The sequence below is a fragment of the Bufo bufo genome, chromosome 5, assembly GCF_905171765.1.
Source record: "Bufo bufo chromosome 5, aBufBuf1.1, whole genome shotgun sequence".
NCBI lineage: Eukaryota > Metazoa > Chordata > Amphibia > Anura > Bufonidae > Bufo > Bufo bufo.
The window spans coordinates 13,757,432-13,783,446 of record NC_053393.1 but is presented as its reverse complement, the minus strand read 5'-3'; the positions used below and the strand labels follow the sequence as shown (position 1 = coordinate 13,783,446).

Here is a 26,015-nt window from a genome sequence, read left to right as displayed (position 1 = left end):
AGCTGGGCGGCTCCGTGCGGCGGCGTGGTGGTCAGGGGCTTCCTGGTGAGTGAGGCCGAGAGACTGCGGGGAGGAGGGGAGGACAAGCGGCTGGTAGTCAGTCAGGTCTGTCTGTGCCTGGGAAAGCTGGGTGACCGGCAGTGTGACCTCCATCATAGTGGTCTGTGCCTGGGAAAGCTGGGTGACCGGCAGTGTGACCACCATCATAGTGTCCTGTACTGGTCTGTGCCTGGGAAAGCTGAGTGACCGGCAGTGTGACCTCCATCATATTGGTCTGTGCCTGGGAAAGCTGGGTAACTGGCAGTGGGACCTCCATCATAGTGTCCTGTGGGAAAGCTGGGTGACTGGCAGTGTGACCTCCATCATAGTGTCCTGTGGGAAAGCTGGGTGACCGGCAGTGTGACCTCCATCATAGTGTCCTGTGGTCTGTGGGAAAGCTGGGTGACCGGCAGTGTGACCTCCATCATAGTGTCCTGTGGGAAAGCTGGGTGACCGGCAGTGTGACCTCCATCATAGTGTCCTGTGGGAAAGCTGGGTGACCGGCAGTGTGACCTCCATCATAGTGTCCTGTGGGAAAGCTGGGTGACCGGCAGTGTGACCTCCATCATAGTGTCCTGTGGTCTGTGGGAAAGCTGGGTGACCGGCAGTGTGACCTCCATCATAGTGTCCTGTGGGAAAGCTGGGTGACTGGCAGTGTGACCTCCATCATATTGGTCTGTGCCTGGGAAAGCTGGGTGACCGGCAGTGTGACCTCCATCATATTGGTCTGTGCCTGGGAAAGCTGGGTGACCGGCAGTGTGACCTCCATCATAGTGTCCTGTGGGAAAGCTGGGTGACCGGCAGTGTGACCTCCATCATAGTGTCCTGTGGTCTGTGGGAAAGCTGGGTGACCGGCAGTGTGACCTCCATCATAGTGTCCTGTGGGAAAGCTGGGTGACCGGCAGTGTGACCTCCATCATAGTGTCCTGTGGTCTGTGGGAAAGCTAGGTGACCGGCAGTGTGACCTCCATCATAGTGTCCTGTGGGAAAGCTGGGTGACTGGCAGTGTGACCTCCATCATATTGGTCTGTGCCTGGGAAAGCTGGGTGACCGGCAGTGTGACCTCCATCATATTGGTCTGTGCCTGGGAAAGCTGGGTGACCGGCAGTGTGACCTCCATCATAGTGTCCTGTGGGAAAGCTGGGTGACCGGCAGTGTGACCTCCATCATAGTGTCCTGTGGTCTGTGGGAAAGCTGGGTGACCGGCAGTGTGACCTCCATCATAGTGTCCTGTGGGAAAGCTGGGTGACCGGCAGTGTGACCTCCATCATAGTGTCCTGTGGTCTGTGGGAAAGCTGGGTGACCGGCAGTGTGACCTCCATCATAGTGTCCTGTGGGAAAGCTGGGTGACTGGCAGTGTGACCTCCATCATATTGGTCTGTGCCTGGGAAAGCTGGGTGACCGGCAGTGTGACCTCCATCATATTGGTCTGTGCCTGGGAAAGCTGGGTGACCGGCAGTGTGACCTCCATCATAGTGTCCTGTGGTCTGTGGGAAAGCTGGGTGACCGGCAGTGTGACCTCCATCATATTGGTCTGTGCCTGGGAAAGCTGGGTGACCGGCAGTGTGACCTCCATCATAGTGTCCTGTGGTCTGTGGGAAAGCTGGGTGACCGGCAGTGTGACCTCCATCATAGTGTCCTGGGAAAGCTGGGTGACCGGCAGTGTGACCTCCATCATAGTGGACTGTGGTCTGTGGGAAAGCTGGGTGACCTCCATCATAGTGGACTGTGGGAAAGCTGGGTGACCGGCAGTGTGACCTCCATCATAGTGGACTGTGGTCTGTGACCGGCGGTGTGACCTCCAGAGCAGCGCTCACCGATAGACCCGCCCTGAACTGTGGGTCGGGGCGGTACGGGCTCCTTCAGTGATTGGGGCCCTTCTGTTTCATGTGGCCCTCTGCCCTCCGTTGAAATGTACAATAATATCCAGCATTTCATAGGTTAAACCTGAATCTGTGGGAATGTGACTGGGCTTCTACTCCACTGAGGGGGGCTTCTCTGTGCCCCTCCCCCAGTCACTGATCGGTCCATGAGGCTGAGTATTCTGTTGTGACGATGTCCTCCTTCTGTCCTCGCAGATCATGGTGGCCGAGGACGTTCTGCGCCAGAAGCTGGAGGAGCCCAAACTGGTAATCTTGTGTTACTGGTCTGTACGTGTGAAAACGTCCGCTGCGTCCAGACTCGCCGTACAGTGCGGGCGCACGTAGCCGGACCGCCATGGGGAAGTCGAGCCGGACTGTGTGGACACGCTGTGGATCTGCAGCAGGTTTCACCCTGTACATTGCGAAGGATGAGATCAGCTGCAGATTCGGAGTGGGTTGTGATGTGGCGGGTGCAGCGTCGTACAGTCCCTGCAGCGCGGAGCAGATGTTAGAGGGGTTTGTTTCCTTACGGTATGCGCAGTAATGTTTCCACTATCTGGACTCGTCCTGCGCAGGCGCCGTGTTATCCACCTCCTCATGTCCCATCAGGGGTTGTTACTTGTACCGCGCGGAGGCAGGAGGAAGCGGTCTGTATATGACCAGTCTTCCCCCCGCTTCTTGTTACAGTATCTCAGAAAAGTCAGTGCACCCCTCACATATACAGTGTCTCGCGTCGGTGCACCCCTCACATATACAGTGTCTCACGTCGGTGCACCCCTCACATATACAGTGTCTCACGTCGGTGCAGCCCTCACATATACAGTATCTCACGTCGGTGCAGCCCTCACATATACAGTGTCTCACGTCGGTGCACCCCTCACATGTACAGTGTCTCACGTCGGTGCACCCCTCACATATACAGTATCTCACGTCGGTGCACCCCTCACATATACAGTGTCTCACGTCGGTGCACCCCTCACATATACAGTATCTCACGTCGGTGCACCCCTCACATATACAGTGTCTCACGTCGGTGCACCCCTCACATATACAGTGTCTCACGTCGGTGCACCCCTCACATATACAGTGTCTCACGTCGGTGCACCCCTCACATATACAGTGTCTCACGTCGGTGCACCCCTCACATGTACAGTGTCTCACGTCGGTGCACCCCTCACATATACAGTGTCTCACGTCGGTGCAGCCCTCACATATTCAGTATCTCACGTAGGTGCAGCCCTCACATATACAGTATCTCACGTCGGTGCACCCCTCACATGTACAGTGTCTCACGTCGGTGCACCCCTCACATGTACAGTGTCTCACGTCGGTGCACCCCTCACATATACAGTGTCTCACGTCGGTGCAGCCCTCACATATACAGTGTCTCACGTCGGTGCAGCCCTCACATATACAGTGTCTCACGTCGGTGCAGCCCTCACATATACAGTGTCTCACGTCGGTGCAGCCCTCACATATACAGTGTCTCACGTCGGTGCAGCCCTCACATATACAGTGTCTCACGTCGGTGCAGCCCTCACATATACAGTGTCTCACGTCGGTGCAGCCCTCACATATACAGTGTCTCACGTCGGTGCACCCCTCACATGTACAGTGTCTCACGTCGGTGCAGCCCTCACATGTACAGTGTCTCACGTCGGTGCACCCCTCACATGTACAGTGTCTCACGTCGGTGCACCCCTCACATGTACAGTGTCTCACGTCGGTGCACCCCTCACATGTACAGTGTCTCACGTCGGTGCACCCCTCACATGTACAGTGTCTCACGTCGGTGCACCCCTCACATGTACAGTGTCTCACGTCGGTGCAGCCCTCACATGTACAGTGTCTCACGTCGGTGCAGCCCTCACATATACAGTGTCTCACGTCGGTGCACCCCTCACATGTACAGTGTCTCACGTCGGTGCAGCCCTCACATGTACAGTGTCTCACGTCGGTGCAGCCCTCACATGTACAGTGTCTCACGTCGGTGCAGCCCTCACATGTACAGTGTCTCACGTCGGTGCACCCCTCACATTTCTGTAAATATTTTCTCCTATCTTTTCCTGGGACATCACTGAAGATCTGACCGTGTAACGTCGTCCGTGTACGGCTGGTATAACGGTGTAAATTGGGCGTGCCCTCAAAATAACTCCACACACAGACATTAAAGGGATTCAAAAGTAGGATTTGGATTAAACCAGAAATAGAGCGCACTGCTGTGTGAGGCGGCCTGGATGGTGCTCTCAGCCCACGTGTGAGGCGGCCTGGATGGTGCTCTCAGCCCACAGATTCACCCAATCTATAAGCTGCAACAATGTTTCAAAAGTGCGAGTGCCCAGCCCTTCTTTTGAAACATTATTAAGGGGATTCTGTCACCTCTTTTTACCCTATAGAGATGCGGAGATTATGCCAGCACTGCGCATGCGTCAGCTCGGCTCGCGCACTGCGAGATTACGGGGTTCTGACTTCGTGACTCGTGAGCAAGGAGGAGATTCCTGGATATGGATACAGGCGGTGCTGGGCTCCTTACCAGGTGCGTGGCTGGGCTCCAGAACGGTTAGTGCGGCCCCGTGGGCTCCTTACCAGGTGCGTGGCTGGGCTCCAGAACGGTTAGTGTGGCCCCGTGGGCTCCTTACCAGGTGCGTGGCTGGGCTCCAGAACGGTTAGTGCGGCCCCGTGGGCTCCTTACCAGGTGCGTGGCTGGGCTCCAGAACGGTTAGTGCGGCCCCGTGGGCTCCTTACCAGGTGCGTGGCTGGGCTCCAGAACGGTTAGTGCGGCCCCGTGGGCTCCTTACCAGGTGCGTGGCTGGGCTCCAGAACGGTTAGTGCGGCCCCGTGGGCTCCTTACCAGGTGCGTGGCTGGGCTCCAGAACGGTTAGTGCGGCCCCGTGGGCTCCTTACCAGGTGCGTGGCTGGGCTCCAGAACGGTTAGTGCGGCCCCGTGGGCTCCTTACCAGGTGCGTGGCTGGGCTCCAGAACGGTTAGTGCGGCCCCGTGGGCTCCTTACCAGGTGCGTGGCTGGGCTCCAGAACGGTTAGTGCGGCCCCGTGGGCTCCTTACCAGGTGCGTGGCTGGGCTCCAGAACGGTTAGTGCGGCCCCGTGGGCTCCTTACCAGGTGCGTGGCTGGGCTCCAGAACGGTTAGTGTGGCCCCGTGGGCTCCTTACCAGGCTGATTTACATATATATAAAATCATTTTTTACACTCAATAAAACCACTCAGAGATATGGGAGCGGTATATTGCGGCGATCTAGCCGTGCATGTCCGCATCTCTGTAGGGTTAAAAGAGGTGACAGAATCCCTTTAATGTCTAAACCGCTGACCACAAAAGTGAGTGCACCCCCCTGGTGTCAGTGAGTGCACCCCCCTGGTGTCAGTGAGTGCACCCCCCTGGTGTCAGTGAGTGCACCCCCCTGGTGTCAGTGAGTGCACCCCCCTGGTGTCAGTGAGTGCACCCCCCTGGTGTCAGTGAGTGCACCCCCCTGGTGTCAGTGAGTGCACCCCCCTGGTGTCAGTGAGTGCACCCCCCTGGTGTCAGTGAGTGCACCCCCCTGGTGTCAGTGAGTGCACCCCCCTGGTGTCAGTGAGTGCACCCCCCTGGTGTCAGTGAGTGCACCCCCCTGGTGTCAGTGAGTGCACCCCCCTGGTGTCAGTGAGTGCACCCCCCTGGTGTCAGTGAGTGCACCCCCCTGGTGTCAGTGAGTGCACCCCCCTGGTGTCAGTGAGTGCACCCCCCTGGTGTCAGTGAGTGCACCCCCCTAGTGTCAGTGCCCAACGTGTCAGTATTCTGCCACCATTACTTTCCAGCAGGGCTGTGGAGTCGGTAGATAAATGTCCCGACTCCTCTGTATTAATATGCGAATGTATTTTATACATTCCTTGAGGGAAAGAAACGCAACCTACCACAGGACTACTGGCCGGGAAGCCAACACGTTGTTATAGCCTTAGCTAAATGACAGCAGTTTTCCCGATGGTTTACAGCTTCAGTCTTGATCTATTGACCCTCCATTCCCTTCACTTATACAAGTGTCTCACTCTCTAGTCCTGCAAAAACCATATTTATTTAACCCCTTATCAGCGAGCGGCGAGGTTACACATGGGCGCTGCCTTCCCTGTAACAGCGGAACACAATGGAAAGTATAAGTATTGCAGCTCCTAATTGTGCGTTGCGTGCCATATAGTGAAGCATGTGAAAAGCTTCTTCACGGTCACTTAACGTGTTCGTTTTGCGGTTACGTGAGGCACTGCGTGCATTGGCCTTTATTCTTACAGTAGAGAAGTCATTAATTATAACTTTTTGTGAATTGGAACATTTAAACTTGCTTTTTTTATTTTTATTCCAATCTAAATTTAGTAGGAGTTGGAGTCGGTGCATTGTTTGCCGACTCCGACTCCAGGTACCCAAAATTTCCCCCGACTCCGACTCCACAGCCCTGCTTTCCAGCCTTTACCTCTCTTGGGCATGGAGGTCCCTGGAGCTTCACAGGTTCCTCTGGAATCCTCTTCTCTCCTCCATGATGACATCGCAGAGCTGGTGGATGGTAGAGACCTCGCGCTCCCTTACCTTCCATTTGAGGAGGCCCCTAGGGTTTAGGTCTGGAGACGCGCTCGGCCAGTCCTGCTTCTTAACCCTCGGTTTCTTTACCAGGCAGTGGTCGTCCTGGAGGTGCTTGTTGGATACTGCCCTGCGGCCCAGAAGGGAGGGGGTCAGGCGCTGCTTCAGTATGTCACAGGACATGGCGGCTTTCATGCAGCCCCAAACCATGACACTGCCACCACCATAGGCAGGACACACTGGTCTTTGTGCTCCTCAGCTGGTTGTCACCACACGCGCCTGACACCATCTGAACCAGATAAGTTTACGTACGGTGTATGCGAGGGGTGCACCGGCTTCTCTGAGGCGCGCGGTGCATGCGAGGGGTGCACCGGCTTCTCTGAGGCGCGCGGTGCATGCGAGGGGTGCACCGGCTTCTCTGAGGCGCGGTGTATGCGAGGGGTGCACCGACTTCTCTGAGGCGAGGGGTGCACCGACTTCTCTGAGGCGCGGTGTATGCGAGGGGTGCACCGACTTCTCTGAGGCGCGGTGTATGTGAGGGGTGCACCGACTTCTCTGAGGCGCGCGGTGCATGCGAGGGGTGCACCGACTTCTCTGAGGCGCGCGGTGCATGCGAGGGGTGCACCGACTTCTCTGAGGCGCGCGGTGCATGCAGGCTCCAGTCCTAGTTTTCACTGTGCCGACTCCCTATGAAGCATTCGGCGCATGCGATATCAAGTCTCAACGCGTCATAGGCGTAGTGGGCGCAGTGAAACCTAGGAGCGGAGCCTGCGTATATCAGGATGCGGAGCAGAAGATGATTGGGCGTGTGCAGAACGCCTCTGCGCGGTACAAGTAATAACCCTTGACGGGACATGAGGAAGCGGAGGTGGATGACGCTGAGCCTGCGCAGTAAAGGCCGGGAGCGTGCACTGCTGAATGGAGGGGTGGGTGAAGCGGTTAACGGGGAGCGAGGTAAGTACATTGTGTGTGAACACGCTGCCTACAGAATCCACAGCATATCCCGCGGTGCGGATTCTAGATCTGCAGGATGGCGGTTTACCTCCTCCCCGGAGCCGACACTTTGCAGTGGAGAGGATATCGGCAGCAGAATCGTCAGTGTGCGCTGCTGCCTGTACAGCAGGTGGAGCCCGCCGGCAGATCCCCATGTGGATGCTCTCCATACAGGATGGATGCTGCCGCCATACTACACTGCCGTCTTCTGCACACATTTCCTCTATGTGGCCGTGCCCTTAAAGGGGTTGTCTGGGCTTCAGATCAGTGGGGTCTGACCCCGAGCAGCCCCACCGATCAGCTGTCTGGCCAGCCGCGGCACCAGGGATTGTAGTGTGTATGGTGCAGAAGAAAGCGTCTCTGTACGCTGTGGCCGTGACGGGGTAACGCAGCGCCCATTCCTGCGATCCCCAGATCCTTCTGCTCTGTACGCCTGCAATCTCGCGAAACAGCTGATTGGTGCAGGTCCCAGGTGATGGACCCCATGAATCTCATCTGGAGGATAGCTCATAAGTGTCAACACCCCTGCCCCTTCATAGCTGCTGCCCAAGTTTATCTGCCATAGATCTAAAGTTATGTACTACTTCATGGCACTTTGTTTTTCTGATACAGAGCTCCAAATCTGCATACAGTTACATGACAAAATCCTGTTCTCTGCAGCTGCCCCTAGAGGGAGCTCAGGAGCTTACTGTATGCACAGCTCCCCTAGTGGTGGCTGTATATATCTGTATGTAGTAATCTCCTGAGCTCCCTCTAGTAGTGGCTGTATATATCTGTATGTAGTAATCTCCTGAGCTCCCTCTAGGGGTGGCTGTATATATCTGTATGTAGTAATCTCCTGAGCTCCCTCTAGTGTTGGCTGTATATGTCTGTATGCAGTAATCTCCTGAGCTCCCTCTAGTGGTGGCTGTATATATCTGTATGTAGTAGTCTCCTGAGCTCCCTCTAGTGGTTGCTGTATAGATCTGTATGCAGTAATCCCCTGAGCTCCCTCTAGTGGTGGCTGTATATATCTGTATGTAGTAATCTCCTGAGCTCCCTCTAGTGGTGACTGTATATATCTGTATGCAGTAATCTCCTGAGCTCCCTCTAGTGGTGGCTGTATATATCTGTATGCAGTAATCTCCTGAGCTCCCTCTAGTGGTGGCTGTATATATCTGTATGCAGTAATCTCCTGAGCTCCCTCTAGTGGTGGCTGTATATATCTGTGTGTAGTAACCTCCTGAGCTCCCTCTAGTGGTGGCTGTATATATCTGTATGCAGTAATCTCCTGAGCTCCCTCTAGTGGTGGCTGTATATATCTGTATGTAGTAATCTCCTGAGCTCCCCCTAGTGGTGGCTGTATATATCTGTATGTAGTAATCTCCTGAGCTCCCTCTAGTAGTGGCTGTATATATCTGTATGTAGTAATCTCCTGAGCTCCCTCTAGGGGTGGCTGTATATATCTGTATGTAGTAATCTCCTGAGCTCCCTCTAGTGTTGGCTGTATATGTCTGTATGCAGTAATCTCCTGAGCTCCCTCTAGTGGTGGCTGTATATATCTGTATGTAGTAGTCTCCTGAGCTCCCTCTAGTGGTTGCTGTATAGATCTGTATGCAGTAATCCCCTGAGCTCCCTCTAGTGGTGGCTGTATATATCTGTATGCAGTAATCTCCTGAGCTCCCTCTAGTGGTGACTGTATATATCTGTATGCAGTAATCTCCTGAGCTCCCTCTAGTGGTGGCTGTATATATCTGTATGCAGTAATCTCCTGAGCTCCCTCTAGTGGTGGCTGTATATATCTGTATGCAGTAATCTCCTGAGCTCCCTCTAGTGGTGGCTGTATATATCTGTGTGTAGTAACCTCCTGAGCTCCCTCTAGTGGTGGCTGTATATATCTGTATGCAGTAATCTCCTGAGCTCCCTCTAGTGGTGGCTGTATATATCTGTATGTAGTAATCTCCTGAGCTCCCTCTAGTGGTGGCTGTATATATCTGTATGTAGTAATCTCCTGAGCTCCCTCTAGTGGTGGCTGTATATATCTGTATGCAGTAATCCCCTGAGCTCCCTCTAGTGGTGGCTGTATATATCTGTATGTAGTAATCTCCTGAGCTCCCTCTAGTGGTGGCTGTATATATCTGTATGCAGTAATCTCCTGAGCTCCCTCTACTGGTGGCTGTATATATCTGTATGCAGTAATCTCCTGAGCTCCCTCTACTGGTGGCTGTATATATCTGTATGTAGTAATATCCTGAGCTCCCTCTAGAGGTGGCTGTATATATCTGTATGTAGTAATCTCCTGAGCTCCCTCTAGTGGTGTCTGTATATATCTGTATGCAGTAATCTCCTGAGCTCCCCCTAGTGGTGGCTGTATATATCTGTATGTAGTAATCTCCTGAGCTCCCTCTAGTGGTGGCTGTATATATCTGTATGTAGTAATCTCCTGAGCTCCCTCTAGAGGTGGCTGTATACAGGGCCGTTTCTAGGGGCGGGCGGGCCGGGCGGCCGCCCGATGCGCTGTCAGAAGGGGGGCGCCGGCAGGGGCGCCCTCTTGTCGTTTCTCTGCCGTGCGACCTGCGCCCGAGTGCCGAGTCCTCTCATTCAGGGCCGGCGCAAACATGGGCAAATGCCGGGGCCCCCTGCTCCTGGGGGGGGCCACTGTGCCCGCTCACTCCTGCAGCTGTGTCCTGCCTGTTCTGAGTTCTAGGGCCGCTTACCCCAGCAATGCAGACAATTTTCGCCATGTGCACTGCTGGGGTAAGCGGCCCCAGAACTCAGAACAGGGGAGATGGAGTTTCGGTAGATGATCGATCCTATGCTAGAATGTAGTTGTTAGAAGGAGGTCTGTGACATCACTGGTCACATGCTCCTTCATGGTCACATGACAAACCCTGACGGCAGCAGCAGCTTGTGGAAGGAGGAGGGGCTGTGCCTGCAAGAGGCAGAGTGAGGTAGGATGTGCTGCTGGAGAACCAGAACTTCGTGAGGGGCAGCATATGGAGCTGAGATATGAGGGGGGCAGGTGGAGCTGAGATATGAGGGGGGCAGGTGGAGCTGAGATATGAGGGGGCAGGTGGAGCTGAGATATGAGGGGGGCAGGTGGAGCTGAGATATGAGGGGGGCAGGTGGAGCTGAGATATGAGGGGGCAGGTGGAGCTGAGATATGAGGGGGGCAGGTGAAGCTGAGATGTGAGGGGGGCAGGTGGAGCTGAGATATGAGGGGGGCAGGTGAAGCTGAGATGTGAGGGGGGCAGGTGAAGCTGAGATGTGAGGGGGGCAGGTGGAGCTGAGATATGAGGGGGGGCAGGTGGAGCTGAGATGTGAGGGGGCAGGTGGAGCTGAGATATGAGGGGGGGCAGGTGGAGCTGAGATGTGAGGGGGCAGGTGGAGCTGAGATGTGAGGGGGGCAGGTGGAGCTGAGATATGAGGGGGGCAGGTGGAGCTGAGATATGAGGGGGGCAGGTGGAGCTGAGATATGAGGGGGGCAGGTGAAGCTGAGATGTGAGGGGGGCAGGTGGAGCTGAGATATGAGGGGGGCAGGTGGAGCCCTGAAAATGTGGGAGACATTATTTTTAATAAGGATCACTATGGACATTATTTAGAATGGAGGCTGCTGTGGGTGTCATTATAACTGTATAATGTCTGATAGGCCTAGTCCTGAGCTGAGTTATATTACCCTGCCTATGCCCTGTATAATAATGTACCCATCCCTGATACCCCTTAGTTATATTACCCCGCTGGGGTAATATAACTAAGGGGTATCAGGGTACATTATTATACAGGGCATAGGCAGGGTAATATAACTCAGCTCAGGACTAGGCCTATCAGACATTATACAGTTATAATGACACCCACAGCAGCCTCCATTCTAAATAATGTCCATAGTGATCCTTATTAAAAATAATGTCCCCCACAGGCAGGCTCTGCGGGCGGCAGCGCTCACTCACTGTACGTCACGCGCCGCGTGGCGTACAGTGAGTGAGGAGAGCACCGCCGCCCGCACTGATTGCCTGTTACCGCCCGCCCGGAGCAGTGCTGAGAAAGAAGCCTGCTGTGAGTGAGAGCCTGAGTCTGTGGGTCACTGAGTGCCTCACTGTGACCGTCCGTGCAATGTGGTGACACATTTTTTACAATGGGGAGACACTTATTTCATCGAGCAGTTTTGAGGGGGGGGGGGGCGTTTTTTTTGACACTCGCCCTGAGAGAAATTTTACCTAGAAACTGCACTGGCTGTATATATCTGTATGTAGTAATCTCCTGAGCTCCCTCTAGTGGTGGCTGTATATGTCTGTATGCAGTAATCTCCTGAGCTCCCTCTAGTGGTGGCTGTATATATCTGTATGCAGTAATCTCCTGAGCTCCCTCTAGTGCTGGCTGTATATATCTGTATGCAGTAATCTCCTGAGCTCCCTCTAGTGGTGACTGTATATATCTGTATGTAGTAATCTCCTGAGCTCCCTCTAGTGCTGGCTGTATATATCTGTATGCAGTAATCTCCTGAGCTCCCTCTAGTGGTGGCTGTATATATCTGTATGCAGTAATCTCCTGAGCTCCCTCTAGTGGTGGCTGTATATATCTGTATGCAGTAATCTCCTGAGCTCCCTCTAGTGGTGACTGTATATATCTGTATGTAGTAATCTCCTGAGCTCCCTATAGTGGTGGCTGTATATATCTGTATGCAGTAATCTCCTGAGCTCCTCTAGTGGTGGCTGTATATATCTGTATGTAGTAATCTCCTGAGCTCCCTCTAGTGGTGGCTGTATATATCTGTATGTAGTAATCTCCTGAGCTCCCTCTAGTGGTGGCTGTATATATCTGTATGTAGTAATCTCCTGAGCTCCCTCTAGTGGTGGCTGTATATATCTGTATGCAGTAATCTCCTGAGCTCCCTCTAGTGGTGGCTGTATATATCTGTATGTAGTAATCTCCTGAGCTCCCTCTAGTGGTGGCTGTATATATCTGTATGTAGTAATCTCCTGAGCGCCATCTAGTGATGGCTGTATATATATGTATGCAGTAATCTCCTGAGCTCCCCCTAGTGGTGGCTATATATATATCTGTATGCAGTAATCTCCCTAGTGCTGACTCTAGGTAGTCAGTTATATTGTGTAACTCTGTATTTTCAGGGGATTTTGAGCTCTATATCAGAAAAATAAACTTCAGAACATTAGTAAGATCTCTTTAGCGGCACTGCCCTATGGAGTTGTGCCAGGAGATGCCTGCGCAGCCATACACGAGCTGATGTGGGTCAGTGATTGTCTGAATGGGCATCTCCTGTGTGGGATCGGGACCATGATGTAGAGACTAGTGGGGATCGGTTCCCCTGAGTCCTTTGCGTGGTTTTTCCCACTGGACCGCCCTTTTTAAGTCTGTGTTCACATGCGCAGGTTTTATCACATTATTGTTCTTACAATGAAGTCTGCTGCAGATTCGGCTCATGTGAACGCAGCGTAATGGTGGCAATGTCTGCTCTGTATACTGTAGAGTCACAGAGGTCCCATCAAAGCTGTGAAAATAAATCGGAAAAACAGCGTGGAGGGAAGCCTCGGATCTCCCACATCGGATCCGCACAGGTAGGGCGACCTTCACCACTGCACAGGAGGATATTACTCCTACAAGTCATACACGGATGGAGGAGCACCGCAGAGTCTTCATTCTGCCCCCCGCCCCTGCTCTGCATGGGTTTTGTATGGCCATTGAATTCCCAAGCAAGATACCTGCAGAGGGCCCACATTATGGTTATACGTATTGCCTGCACTACCACACTTCAGCCTGCTGGTGGCGCCTCTACATCTTTACAGCTTTTCCATCACCTATTTAGGAAACGAAAGTTTAATGGAGACAAAAAAGGAGAAGATGTTAAGGAGGATTCCAGCAGAAAGGAGACGTCTTCCCCTCCGCGGTCACACAATGGTTGTATGGCGGTGAGTCTTGACAGTACGCTGTGTAATCAGCCGGGCCCTAGTCTCCGAGATTTTACTTTCGTACTTTTATTTTGGCCCCCTCTCGCTGTGCGCTGCCAGAACTTCGCCCCGCCCCAATTATAGTCAATGGGGCCGGAGCAGTAGTTCGGGGGCACGTGTGCACTAGCGGCAGCACGGATCCGACAGCCTGCTGGAGTTCCTTGCCGCTAGTGTGAAAGAGGCTAAACACCGCTCACCTGTCTGCGTTCCCTCTGCTGCTCCGTTCCTGGCCGTCCCAGTCCCCACAGGACCAAGAAGCAGCTGGGTGCCATGACCTCCTCCAAACCACCTGTTTTGGCAGTCGGAGATTTGAACGTTACCGCACTGCGACATAGCGGTATCTTACTGCCAAGGCGTGTGGTTGGCTGCGGTGGTCACGGGACCTGGCTGCTTCTTGGGCCTGTAATGGGAATGGAGTAGCGGCAGGACCGCGGACACAAAGTGCTGTTTGTTACTTTCAGGGAGGCCCGAGAGTCCCTTTAACATGTTTGGACTGATTTTCTTTCATTTTGTTTCTTTTATGATGCAGGATTCTACCTGTCGTTTTGGATGTTGACATCCTTTCTATGGTTACTTGGGGCATTTTTTTTTTTTTACTTTTTTCTCTCATCTATAGGTTGACCCAGCCGAATCCTCAGAGAAGGTGATACAGGAGAATGTAGTGTCCTGGTAAGACCCCTGCACCCAGGGCCGGTGCAAGGATTTTTGCACACACAAGCGAAGTTACATTTCGGCGCCCCCCTCCCCCCCCCCCACACAACTTGGTGGGGGTGATGTAAAAAGGAGGGAGTAATGTGACATGGAGGGGGGAGAAATGTGACATAGGGGGGTGATGTGACATGGAGGGGGAGAAATGTGACCTTTCTCCCCCTCCATGTCACATCACCCCCTTTGTGTCACATTTCAACCCCTTCCATGGCACATTTCTCCCCCTCCATGGCACATTTATCCCCCCCATGTCACATTTCAACCCCCTCCATGGCACATTTATCCCCCCCATGTCACAACACCCCCCCCCCAACATGGCACATTTCCCCCCTCTATTAATGTTGTGTAAAAAATGATGCTCCTCATCTGGGCCTGTTCCCGTCTGCTGCAGCTCCCCTTCTCCTCTGTGTCCTGGTATCTTCTCTCTGTGCTCCCGACAAGACTTTGAGGACCTTTCCCACTCAGCCAATCAGTGGCCGCAGCTGTGTCATGTGTCAGAACAGTGATTGGCTCAGCGGGAAATCACTGCCCTGACACGTGACACAGCTGCAGCCACTGATTGGCAGAGTGGGAAAGGTCCTCAAACAACTTGTCAGGATTCGGGAGCCCAGAGAGAAGATATGAGGACCACCACACAGAGGAGAACAGCCGCAGGAGGCCGGCGACATGCAAGTGATTAATGAAAAAAGTTTCATTTTTCCGCCCCCCTCCCCTTCTCAGCGCCCTAAGGCGGCCGCTTGGTCTGCCTTATTATAGCACCGGGCCTGCCTGCACCCTTACACTAACCGAATGCCTTCCTGGCAGTTCACTAGCATGTCATCAGCTTCTGACTATTGGGGGGGGACTGATCTATGAAACCCCCATGAATGTCTTCGTAAAAACGCTGAAAGGGCACTGTACCGAGGACTGAAGGGTTAGGATCGTTTCTCGGTGCTGGGTCAGGACATAGCTGCACGTCCCCTTAAGGGTGCATTCACAAGACCGTAAGTGTCTCTCGCCCATATTCATTGGGGGACACAGAGACCGTGGGTATAGCTATGTCCTCTAGGAGGCGCTGACACTAGATAAAGCGGTTAGCTCGTCCCCTGGCAGCCATACCCCCTCCAGCCTGGAGAGAGAGCTTCAGTTTCTTCTAGTGTCAATAGGAGGCAAGACCTGCCTGCTCTGCTCCTGAAGATTTTTTGTTTTAGTTAGTTTTTTTTTCTCTTCTTTTAGGTGGGAAACAGTGGCCGCCTCGCCTCCCTGTTCTCACACCAGCGTTGGTCCGCCACGCTGCCTCCTCCCCCCACAAGAAGACAAGGTGGACCAGGGCAGCCTCACTCCCTGCATCCCGCCAGCCAAGGGGTCACCCGTCCAAGTCCCTCTTCTAGCTTCCTGCCACTACAGTGCCAGTAGCTGAAGGGGTGAAGGGTGAAGATGGCGGCTGGACAGATAGGTAGATGCCTGCTCCAGGCCATCTATTTCGCCCGCCTGCCCACATGCAGCTTCACCTGGATGGATCCTCCTTTTAGTGTGGAGAACTTGCCTCATAAACAACCTGCAAGGATTATTCTTAACAGCAGCAGCAGTTTATTCTCAGCAGCATCAAGCATAGCGCTGGGGCACAGACATGGGCTTCAATCGGGGGGCGGAGCTTAGCGCTTACAAGCAAGGAAGTTCGGGGGGGGATTCACCGCTGCGGCTGGTGGCGATCCGGCTTCCACAACAATCGGGCGGCCGCCTTATGTATGGCGCAGCCTGGCAAGCAGGGGGAACAAGGGGTCACAACTGGATTGTTCCAGCCATGCGGGGGTTAATGGATGCGTACGCATCGCAGCGGCTCTCTGGAGGGATGCAGGACCTGAGGGGGCGGGGCTTATTCTTTCCCGCCTCAGCGCTCAGCCAGTTCTCTCTGGACACTTTCGGACGGCGTCTCCTGGTTCCGGTAAGAGCTGTATCCCTCCAGCCTCGGGTATCTCCTGGATACACCATGTCTGAACCCTCTGGGGCTCCTCCGCAGCCAATAGCTATTCATTACGCCTGCTCCTTATGTCAGGCTAAATTCCCTTGTGGGCAACAGGATTCTGTCTGCACCGCTTGTCAGACGCTCAGGCAGGGTCCCCCCCTTCAACCCATACCGCTGATCCCCCTCTGGCATCTGAGTTATCCGACTGGGCCAAAACGCTCTCTCAGGCGGTGTAAAACCTTGCTCAAATCTCCCAATCCACCCTATCCATAGTGTGTCGCTTGGTTAAGAATCCACCGACAGCGCAGGCTGCGCCTCCCTCAGATGCACCCTCCGGACCTTCTGGCTCGCGCGATCCCCCTAGGTCACTTCCTCCCTGTGATTCCGTCAGCGCACGGCATTCACAAAAGCGTCCCAGAGTAGACCATGTTTCCACTTGGACATCCCCTCCTAAGGTGGACCCACCTGTAGCATGGCTGGCCAAAAATACGGCTATTCCTATAGCCGATGGATCCTCCCTTCAGTCCGCTGAAGATCGTCGGATGGAATCCTTGACAAAGTCCCTCTTTGCAGCCACGGGGTCAGCCCTTAGGCCCGTGTTCGTCTCCGTGTGGGTGGCTAAGGCGATCTCTGAGTGGGGCAGCCAGCTGGACCAGGACTTGGTATCTGAGGTCCCTGCTCAGGACTTCCGATCCTTGGTGCACCTGATCATTCAGGCAGGGAAGTTCCTCTGTGAGGCGCCCTCATCGCGCGCTCTTCAGCGCTTGCAGTCACCTTAAGCTGCGAGCTTTGGCTGAAGGTGTGGGCAGTGGACGCGACCTCCAAGAGTTCTTTAGTCGGTCTCCCCTTTGCCAGTGCCCGTTTCTTTGGTTCTCGGCTGGACGAAATTATTTCTGAGGCCAGTGGCAAGAGCTCCCATCTCCCACAGCCTAGAGCCAAGGGGCCTCTCACGTTAGGTCAGGTTCCTCGCGTGGCAGACCTTTTCATCGTTTCGCTAGTTCCCACCCAGCAGCGAGTTCCTCCACTGGGGGCGGCGGCTTTCCTTCCCAGGATAGGACGTTTTTTTGCGCCTGGGGGCGTCCCAGACCCCAGGCCGCTCGACCCCCTGCGGCTAAGCAGACCTTGGCCTGAAGGTGCGCCCCCACCCAACAGGGTGGGAGGCCACCGCCTCCTCTTCCAGGACGTCTGGTGGGCCCACATGTCTGACGCTTGGGCGCTTGAGATTGTATCCTCGGGATACCTGATCGAGTTCCTGTCTCTTCCCCCAGACAGGTTTTTTCAATCCAGTCTTCCACGGGACCCCGATCGGGCAGCCGCCCTCTCCCAGGCCATTCAGTCCCTCTTGGACCGGGGAGTCCTCTCTCCCGTTTCCCCAGCAGAAAGGTTCAAGGGGTTCTATTTAAATCTTTTTGTGGTCCCTAAAAAGGAGGCCTCGGTGCGTCCCATCCTGGACCTCAAACTGCTAAACAAGTTCCTTCACCTTCGGCGGTTTCGGATGGAATCCCTTCGTTCCGTAATTGCTTCTCTGGAGTAGGGTGAATTCCTTTCAGCCATAGATATTTAGGACGCATACCTCCACGTCACCAGCGCTTTCTGAGGTTCGCGATAGGAGACTGTCATTACTGGCCCCTCTTGTCGTCCTGCTCCGTTCCAGAGGCATCTTCCTTATGCCCTATCTGGACGACATCCTCATCAAAGCCTCCTACTTTGCTCAGGCATCAAACAGCGTACAGATCACGCTGGAGGTTGCTCAACCTGCAGAAGTAATCTCTGACACACTCCAGACAATTGGTCTTCCTGGGTATGCTTCTGGACACGGACGCGGCACGGGCTCGCCTTCCCCCGGACAAACGACTGGCCTTGCACCGTTCCGTGAGGAGCCTTCTCAACTGCAGACTTCCATCCATTCGACTCTGCATGAGGACTTTAGGGAAGATGGTCGCCTGTTTCGAGGCGATTCCCTTTGCCCAGTTCCACTCTCGCACGTTCCAGAGAGCGATCCTGTCCTCCTGGCACAAATCTTCAGAGAGCCTGGACCATGTCATCCGTCTCTCCCCTCAGGTACGGTCGTCCCTTTGTTGGTGGCTGTCTGTTCCGGTTTTGGGAAGATCCTTCCTTCCGATCTCCTGGACGGTGATTACCACCGACGCCATTCTACTGGGTTGGGGAGGGGTGTTCCCTCCCTGGACAGTCCAAGGCACATGGTCAGGGTCGGAGTCCAAGCTCCCGATCAATGTCCTGGAACTCAGGGGCGATTCTTCTGTCCCTCCGGCAGTGGAGCCTCCTCTTGAAGGGTTGCCCAGTCAAACTCCAGTCGGACAACGCCATGGCTGTGGCGTACATCAACCAATAAGGGGGAACACGCAGTCTCGCGGTGATGCAGGAATCTGCAGAAATCTTACGGTGGGCGGAAGCCCATGTACCGGAAATTTCAGCAATCTTTATCCCGGGGGTGGAGAACTGGACTGCGGATTTCCTCAGCAGGACCACGATAGATCCGGGCGAGTGGTCCCTCCACCCGGAAGTATTCGAGGCCATCTGTTCCCGTTGGGGTTGCCCCGACGTGGACTTGATGGCCTCAAGGCTTAATCGGAAACTTCCAACCTTCCTTTCCCACACAAGGGATCCGGAAGCTTACGGCGCGGACGCTGTGATGTCCTCTTGGAAGGGGTTCTCTCCCTCCTCTATGTGTTTACCCCCCTCCTGCCCAGGGTTCTACGGAAAATCGGGATGGAGTGCATTCCGACGATCCTCATCGCCTCAGATTGACCCCGTCGTGCGTGGTAAGCCGACCTTGTTCTTCTTCTGGGAGACCGGTCTTCCATCAGCATTTAAGGTCTCTTCGTTTGACGGTGTGGCCATTGAAACCGCCATTCTAAAGCAGAGGTTTTTCGGTGGATGTTATCCGCACTATGATTCAGGCTAGGAAGCCTGCTTCTTCCAGGATCTATTACAGGACCTGGAGGTCCTTCCTGGGTTTCTGTGAAAACCGAACCATTCCTCCTCTTTGTTTTTTATCTCCCGACGATCCTGTCCTTTCTTCAATCAGGGTTGGTCCTTGGTTTAAGCCTTAGCTCTTTGAAGGGTCAGGTCTCGGCGCATTCTATTTTTTTCCAGCGCCCTCTGGCCCCCCTAGGGCCTGTAAGGACTTTTCTTCAGGGAGTGGCACATATGGTTCCTCCGTACCGTCCTCCGTTGCCGCCTTGGGATATGAATTTAGTCCTCCTAGCGCTCCAGGCTTCCCCCTTTGAGCCTCTACGGGAGATTTCTCTCCGACTCCTGTGTTTTCCTTGTGGCTATCACTTCCATCAGACGGGTGTCTGAGTTGGCGGCCCTTTCATGTAGAGAACCCTCCTGGTTCTTCATAAGGATAAAGCTGTTCTCCGGCCCGTTCCTTCCTTTCTTCCGAAGGTGGTCTCCGACTTCCATATCAACGAGGAAATTGTTCTTCCTTCTGTGTCCCTCTCCTTTACACCCTAAAGAAAGGGAGTTGCATCACTCGGATGTTGTCAGAGCTCTAAGGATCTATTCAGCATCCTCCGCTCCCTTCCGCCGTACGGACTCCCTCTTTGTCATTCCGGAGGGTCCTTGCAAGGGATTGGTAGCCTCCAAGGTGGCAATCGCACGTTGGATTCGGGCTGCAATTGCGGAGGTTTACCGCGCCCAGGGCAGAGTTCCGCCCTTAGGTTTCATGGCTCACTCCACCAGAGCAGTGGGCGCATCTTGGGCTTGGAGGAATCGTGCTTCAGCTGCACAGTTGTGTAAGGCGGCTACTTGGTCCTCCTTACATACTTAAACAAAATTTTACCAAGTGCATACTTATGCATCGGCGGACGCTGCCTTGGGCCGCTTGGTCTTGCAGGCGGCAGTTTCCTAGATGTCTGCAGGGATGATGTTTCCATGGGGCTGTGTTTTTTTTCCCCTGCTTGTGGACGTCCCACGGTTCCTGTGTTCCCCAATGAATATGGGCGAGAAAAGGAGATTTTTGTATAACTTACCAGTAAAATCTCTTTCTCGCTCTTCATTGGGGGACGCAGCACCCACCCAGTATTGGACCACAGTTGTGGCTGTTGCTGGTTAGAACCCCGTTGGGTTTTCGGCATGATTGATGATCCATGTTTTTCTTGGTTGGCTTGCTTCTCCTACTGCTTCTCACAAACTGAAGCTCTCTCTCCAGGCTGGAGGGGGTATGGCTGCCAGGGGACGAGCTAACAGCTTTATCTAGTGTCAACGCCTCCTAGAGGACATAGCTATACCCATGGTCTGTGTCTCCCAATGAAGAGCGAGAAAGAGATTTTACTGGTAAGTTATACAAAAATCTCCTTTTTGCGGACCACACATGGCCGGCTCTATGTAGAGAATGCCTCTTGCGGACAAGAATAGGACATGCTCCATTGAAATGAATGGGTCCGCACCTGTTCCACAAAATTGTGGAACGGATGCGGATCCATTTATACTGTTATGGAAGGTCAGTTCTTCTGAAGAGATTGACTGCTCACATTCTGCTCCTCCATTTTTATTGCCCCCAGGGTTTAGTCCTTCCCTCCCTCTTCTGCATTGAGTTGTGCAGAATGAAGGCCTTGCTCTGCCGCCTCCTGGCACTGGGTGTAATATCACCTCCGGTTATAGAGCAGAGTTGCGCTCGGTGATGTGATTTAGAGCAGTTATTACTGTGCACGTTCCTGCTTTATAATTGGAGGTGCCCTTTAAGTAGGACTCCGCTGAGGTGCTCTGTACAGCGCCCTAATATACCGCGCTGAGCGCTGCAGCTCCGTCCCATGATGGAGCGCAATCAGCAAGTGGTGGTGTCTTCTAGCATTTAAAGGGATTTACAAGATTGTAAAAGCTAGGGTCCAGGCGGAGGAAGGTGTAAAATAATGAATTTACCATTACTCGCCTATTGAATCGCAGCAGTGGCCGGTTCGTTGGTAAGTCATGCTGATTTTGGGATTGTACACCTTCCCCAACTCATTTGTGGTTGAAGGCTTACATGTAGCATCAGATGTATCTCACCTGCCAGCCTTCTGATGTGTACAGAGCCCTGATGACTTGGGGGAGAATTGGCGGGCTGTTTCCTTCCCACATGCCTGATCCTGGGAGACGTGCTGCTTCCAGAGTAGTCTGCGCGCTCAGCCACGTTGGTCGGTCTTTCAGATAGTGGAACGAGCGTTCGGCCAGCAGTTATCTCGTGTATGGTCACCATGCTCGGGTGCAGTCTGAATCATTAGATCCTCTATTTTCTGCTTTACTCTTCTAGCGCCTCCGAACATTATGTGGATCCTGGTCCTGACTGTGGAGGAGAAATCCGGAAGCATGACTCCGCAGATGAAGACACGTACGTATTACAGGATCGCTCCCTGCAGTGGGGCCCATCCTTCATCTCTGCCTCCTGTGGCCTCACACCTGCAACCTGCAAGTGATGGCGACACGTGGGGCGGGTGGAAGTGGCAATGAACTCTCCCTTTCCTTTGGGAATATGCAGGAAAGGTCTTGCCACGGGATTTCCACAGGAGGGTACTGGGGTGCGTGCGGTCAGCCATGCCAGGTAGCATTGCGGAGGTAATCTTGGTGTCTCCCTGTCCTAGGCTGCCCGTATCGTCCTCCATATTGGACGAGAACAGCAACTTACTGCAAGAGGAATCGGAGAGCAAGCATTGCAGAGACAAGGAAGGGTGCGTGATTGATAATCGTCTAGTCGTAGATTATAGAGATCAGACCTTGTGAGCAAAACGCATCCGCCGCACAGAACTGTCTGATGTTTTGGTACAATGTTTCAGTCTGGAGTCCAGAGCATTGTCTAGACCAGGAACCTTCAGCACTCCAGCTTTTGTATAATGACCTCTCTCACCATTCCCTGCTGTAGGCTGATAGTCTGCTGGGAGTTGTAGTTCTGCAGCAGCTGGAGGGGGCCGCATGTTGTGCATCCCTGGTCTAGACTGATTACATCGGTTTCCACTTGTCAGCTTAGAGCAGGACTAGCCATGTACTGAGTGTTCTTTCACTGACAGGAAGCAGAGATTAGTCATTTTGAGGAATGGAAGCACAGTCTATTAGGAAAATACGTAATAAAAGTCGGCGACAGAAGCCGGAATTTAGTTTGTTATATACCTTATTTGCATGGGTTGTCGGTTGACAATGATTATAATGCTATGTATGTACTACTGGATCTGATTCGGGTGTCGGGCAATGTATCTTTGTTTTAACTTCAGACAACTCTATTGTTTAATTAGTTTTTATAAAATAATAATGTTAAAAAAAAGAAAAATATGGAACGTGTCATGTACTGAAAACCTCCTCAAACAATTGAATAACTAGTACTCCTTGCCGTATCCCCCTCTGGCCTCAGTGGTGATGTAGGTGTATACAGCACATGACCGCTGCAGCCAATAACTGGCCTCAGTGAAATACAGCGCAAGGCCATTGCAGCAGTCGTGTGCTATATACAGCTCGAGTCACCGCCGCAGCCTGTAATGGCAAACCGGAGGTGAGGAGCTGCAGGACTCGGTGGGGTCTCTGGGGAGGTTTTATGTACATCAGACAACCCCTTTAATAGCACTCTGCTTACAATTATACCGGTTATCCGCTTTTGTATAGAGGATTGTCTCGATTTTACTATCGATTACAATCCCTTGTCTTTCATTTCTAGGCAAAACGACCCAGCGGAGGAGCAAGCGGTAGGTGCAGTACAAATGGCCTCTTCTCTCTCAGGGTAGCTGGGATGTGTCTGACCTTCAGTGCGTTACATGCACTGTACACGGAGATCAGTCATGGACACTTGATTAGTGAAGAACATTGCTTTGACCATCAGAAAGAAAAAACAGGGGAGTTAATAGGATCAGAGCATTTCCCTGTTCACCATGTAGTAATGTCACCGGTGTTCAGTGATGCATCTGATCTGTTCTAGCAGCTCTGCAGCCTCCATGATGTGGCTGCAGCAGGACGGAGGCTTCTTACATACCGTGCAGCGTGGTGCAAATCAGCCGCACAGCGGACACCGTCCCGTTCATTCAGTGAGGAACGTGGAGAGCATCTCATTACTCTCTGCAAGGAACTGTCCAGGATTCTAATATTCATGTCTGGGTATGTAACATCCCTTGGCACCAGTGCACGTCTGGGATCTGCAGCCCGGCCCATCAGAAGTTAAAGGGGTTCTCCGGCTTTTACTATTGATGACCTATCATCCATATCATTTCAGCGGGGGTCCGACACCTGGCACCCCGCTTATCTGCTGTATGAGGAGACTGCGCACGCAGTGAGCACATGCCGTCTCCCATCTTTCTTCCTGTTCACCGCTGCTGTCTATGGTTTTTGCCATAGAGGTCATCAATAGTAAAAGCCTAGACAACCACTTTAAATGTATAATAGAAGGTTTCTGGCTTTTAATCCCTTTAACAACCAGAGTGTTTCAGTTGACCAGATCGCTGCTCATCTGACCTGAAATTACAGTTTCATAATTACTGCAGCCTTTTTCTTCTATCATCCCCTTGGGGGCCATAGAAAAACAGGGGGCAGTCATTAAAGTGAAGTTCCTTGCTGAGACTGATGAATAGATGTGGGGGTCTCTGGTGGATGAGAAGGACCGCCACATCACAGAGCTGCAGGCTTCTGAACCACAGTTGAACTTTGTCGTGACCTTACCGCAGTTCACATACAATATGGCCATCCAGCCAGAGTCCAATTCCACTTCAGTCTTTCCTTGTAACGCCTTTCCTTGTCCAGTTCTTGTCTTGTAGGATTTCTGCACAGGAAAGTGATGTCCCACCCGGCCGCTTGGCTGTGACTGACGACCTGCCCGTCCAGAGCGCTGATGGAAGAAGAAACGACCATACGGTTCCGTCAGAGGACCCTGTAGATCATGCGGAAGAACCCAAAGACTATGAGATTGCTGAAGATAACAAAGACCTTAAGGAAAACAGTCTGGAGGAAGCCGCACACTCCTCTAGAAATGGAGACCAGAGGAGCAGAGCGGACAAAAAGCCGAAGGAGCATAATGAAGTAAAGAAGAAAGATCGCCACGAGGGTAAAGACAAGAGGGACTCTGAGAAGGACAAATCGCAGGAGAAAACCACAGACAGAGTAAAGGCGGAAGACCAGGAGCAGAAGATGGCAGGAAGTGTGAAGAAGGCAAGTTATGCAAAGGAGCAAAAGGACCGCTCCAAGTCCAAGGAGGACGGACACAAGGACCGCTCCAAGTCCAAGGAAGACGGACACAAGGACCGCTCCAAGGAGGACGGACACAAGGACCGATCCAAGTCCAAGGAGGACAGACACAAGGACCGCTCCAAGGGGGACGGACACAAGGACCGCTCCAAGGAAGAAAGACACAAGGACCGCTCCAAGGAAGAAAGACACAAGGCCTCTGGGCAGAGCAAACACAAGCACCTGGTAAAGGAGGAAACTCCAGACACCCATGCACTTCACAAAGAGAATGGAAAGGACACAAAGGCTGGAGTCCTGAAGATGACCCTAGTGGATCTGGACCTGTTTCAGGAAGCCCTGACCGAAGATAAGAGGCACAAGTTGAAGGACAGCACCAAGGGGAAGTCCCTGGACAAGAAAGCATCTGGCGAAAAGCAAAAGGATCATCACAAAAAGAGTGATGATAAAGACACCAAAAGGCATCACAGCGAGGAAACAAAAGGTATAAAGAGAGAACTGGAAGAAGTAGTAGTGGAGGCAGAACAGAAGAAAATAAAGGTGGATCCCGAGAAAGACGAGAAGGTCCAGGAGAAAGAGAAATCGAGGAGCAAAGCAAGCAAAAAGAGGAAGAATGCAGAAGACAAGGAAGGAGAGACCAAAGCCAAGAGGACCAAGGATGCCAAGCAGAAAGAGGAGGACTCCAAGTGGAAGTGGTGAGGTCACCCTGCTGTTGTAGTGGATAATGGGGAGAGTATTTTGCAGGGTGGAAATTTTTTTTTTTTCTTGTCTCATATTAGACCATGGATCCTTTTCTCCTCCTCTGGAAGATGGTGGCCTTCCCTTATGCAGCCATCATCAGTGAATGTCCACATGAGCACCATCGTAATGGATCGATCCCTCTAAAGAGGTTATCCGTGATGTTTTTAATTGTCCCCACCCACCGGGACCTCTGACAAGGACTATACTCGCCTGCTCCTGGCTGTCCTCATCAGACTTCTCGTCCCTGCATAGGTAGGGACATGTGCAGCACTGCAGCCAGTGACTGGCCTCAGAGGTGTGACGTGTCCACAAGCATCATGTTGCTGCTGGGCCACGTCTCACTTGGGTACACCGCTGCTGAGGCCAGTCACTGGCTGCACATGTCTCTCTCCATCCAGGGAGCCACGGAGCGGGTAAGTCTCACAGGTCTCACTAGGTGAGGAGGAAAATCCTGGAGGTTTTCCCTGCTAACATCATCCACAGGATCCCACAGTCTGAAAGGATAAGGGGATAGGTGTCTGATCACTGGTGGTCTGACCGTTGTGAGAATGGAGCGGTGTCCTGTATGTGGGACCACGGCTCCACTTACATCTGTGGCACTCCAGAGAAGTGGTCATACATGAACACCAATGCTCCATGCACATTGGGGTCTCCGGACCCCCGCCAATATCCTGAGGGTAGGCCATCAATGGTAAAATGCTAGAATATCCATAACAAACGTTTACGTCCAATCATCCCTTCCTTGTAGGAGACCCATCATCCCCCATTCTTTTCCTTCTGAAGGGATCCAGTCCCGTTCTTGCCCATGACCACCTGAATGCAGCTGTGTGCGGACGAGTTGTAGTTCTTATTGCTGCCATTTTGGTGTAACCATAATGTATGTAAACACCTCTAATGATTATTTTTGAGGGAGAGGTAAATGGGGGGGGGGGGGGGGGACATCAGGGACGCTTAGTTAATTCCTGATGATTGTCTGATACATCAGTCCATGTAAAAGGACCTTAAAGGGGTTGTGCGGGTCTGCAGGATTGGTCATCAATATCAGATCGGTGGTGGTCTTACACCTGCTCC

At 53.0% G+C, this 26,015-nt stretch overlaps 1 protein-coding gene across 1 annotated transcript; it reads left to right on the top strand.

The window, feature by feature from the left end:
* Positions 1 to 24,902, top strand: LOC121002355 (splicing regulatory glutamine/lysine-rich protein 1-like). Its single transcript, XM_040433820.1, has 9 exons — positions 1 to 45; positions 2,118 to 2,168; positions 12,915 to 13,003; positions 13,252 to 13,354; positions 14,010 to 14,062; positions 21,304 to 21,381; positions 21,632 to 21,718; positions 22,693 to 22,720; positions 23,766 to 24,902. The coding sequence occupies exons 2-9, from the start codon at positions 2,121 to 2,123 to the stop codon at positions 24,900 to 24,902; spliced, it is 1,623 nt and encodes a 540-aa protein (XP_040289754.1). The 5' UTR covers positions 1 to 45; positions 2,118 to 2,120.
* Positions 24,903 to 26,015: the final 1,113 nt, after the last annotated feature.

What these genes read in the sequence shown, in the direction of transcription:
- LOC121002355 (XM_040433820.1), top strand. Translation starts at nt 2,121, where the DNA reads ATGGTGGCCGAGGACGTTCTGCGCCAGAAGCTGGAGGAGCCCAAACTG. An exon ending in CAGGAGAATGTAGTGTCCTG is followed by an intron (nt 14,063 to 21,303) that starts GTAAGACCCCTG and finishes TTACTCTTCTAG; the next exon opens with CGCCTCCGAACATTATGTGG. An exon ending in ACCCAGCGGAGGAGCAAGCG is followed by an intron (nt 22,721 to 23,765) that starts GTAGGTGCAGTA and finishes TTCCTTGTCCAG; the next exon opens with TTCTTGTCTTGTAGGATTTC.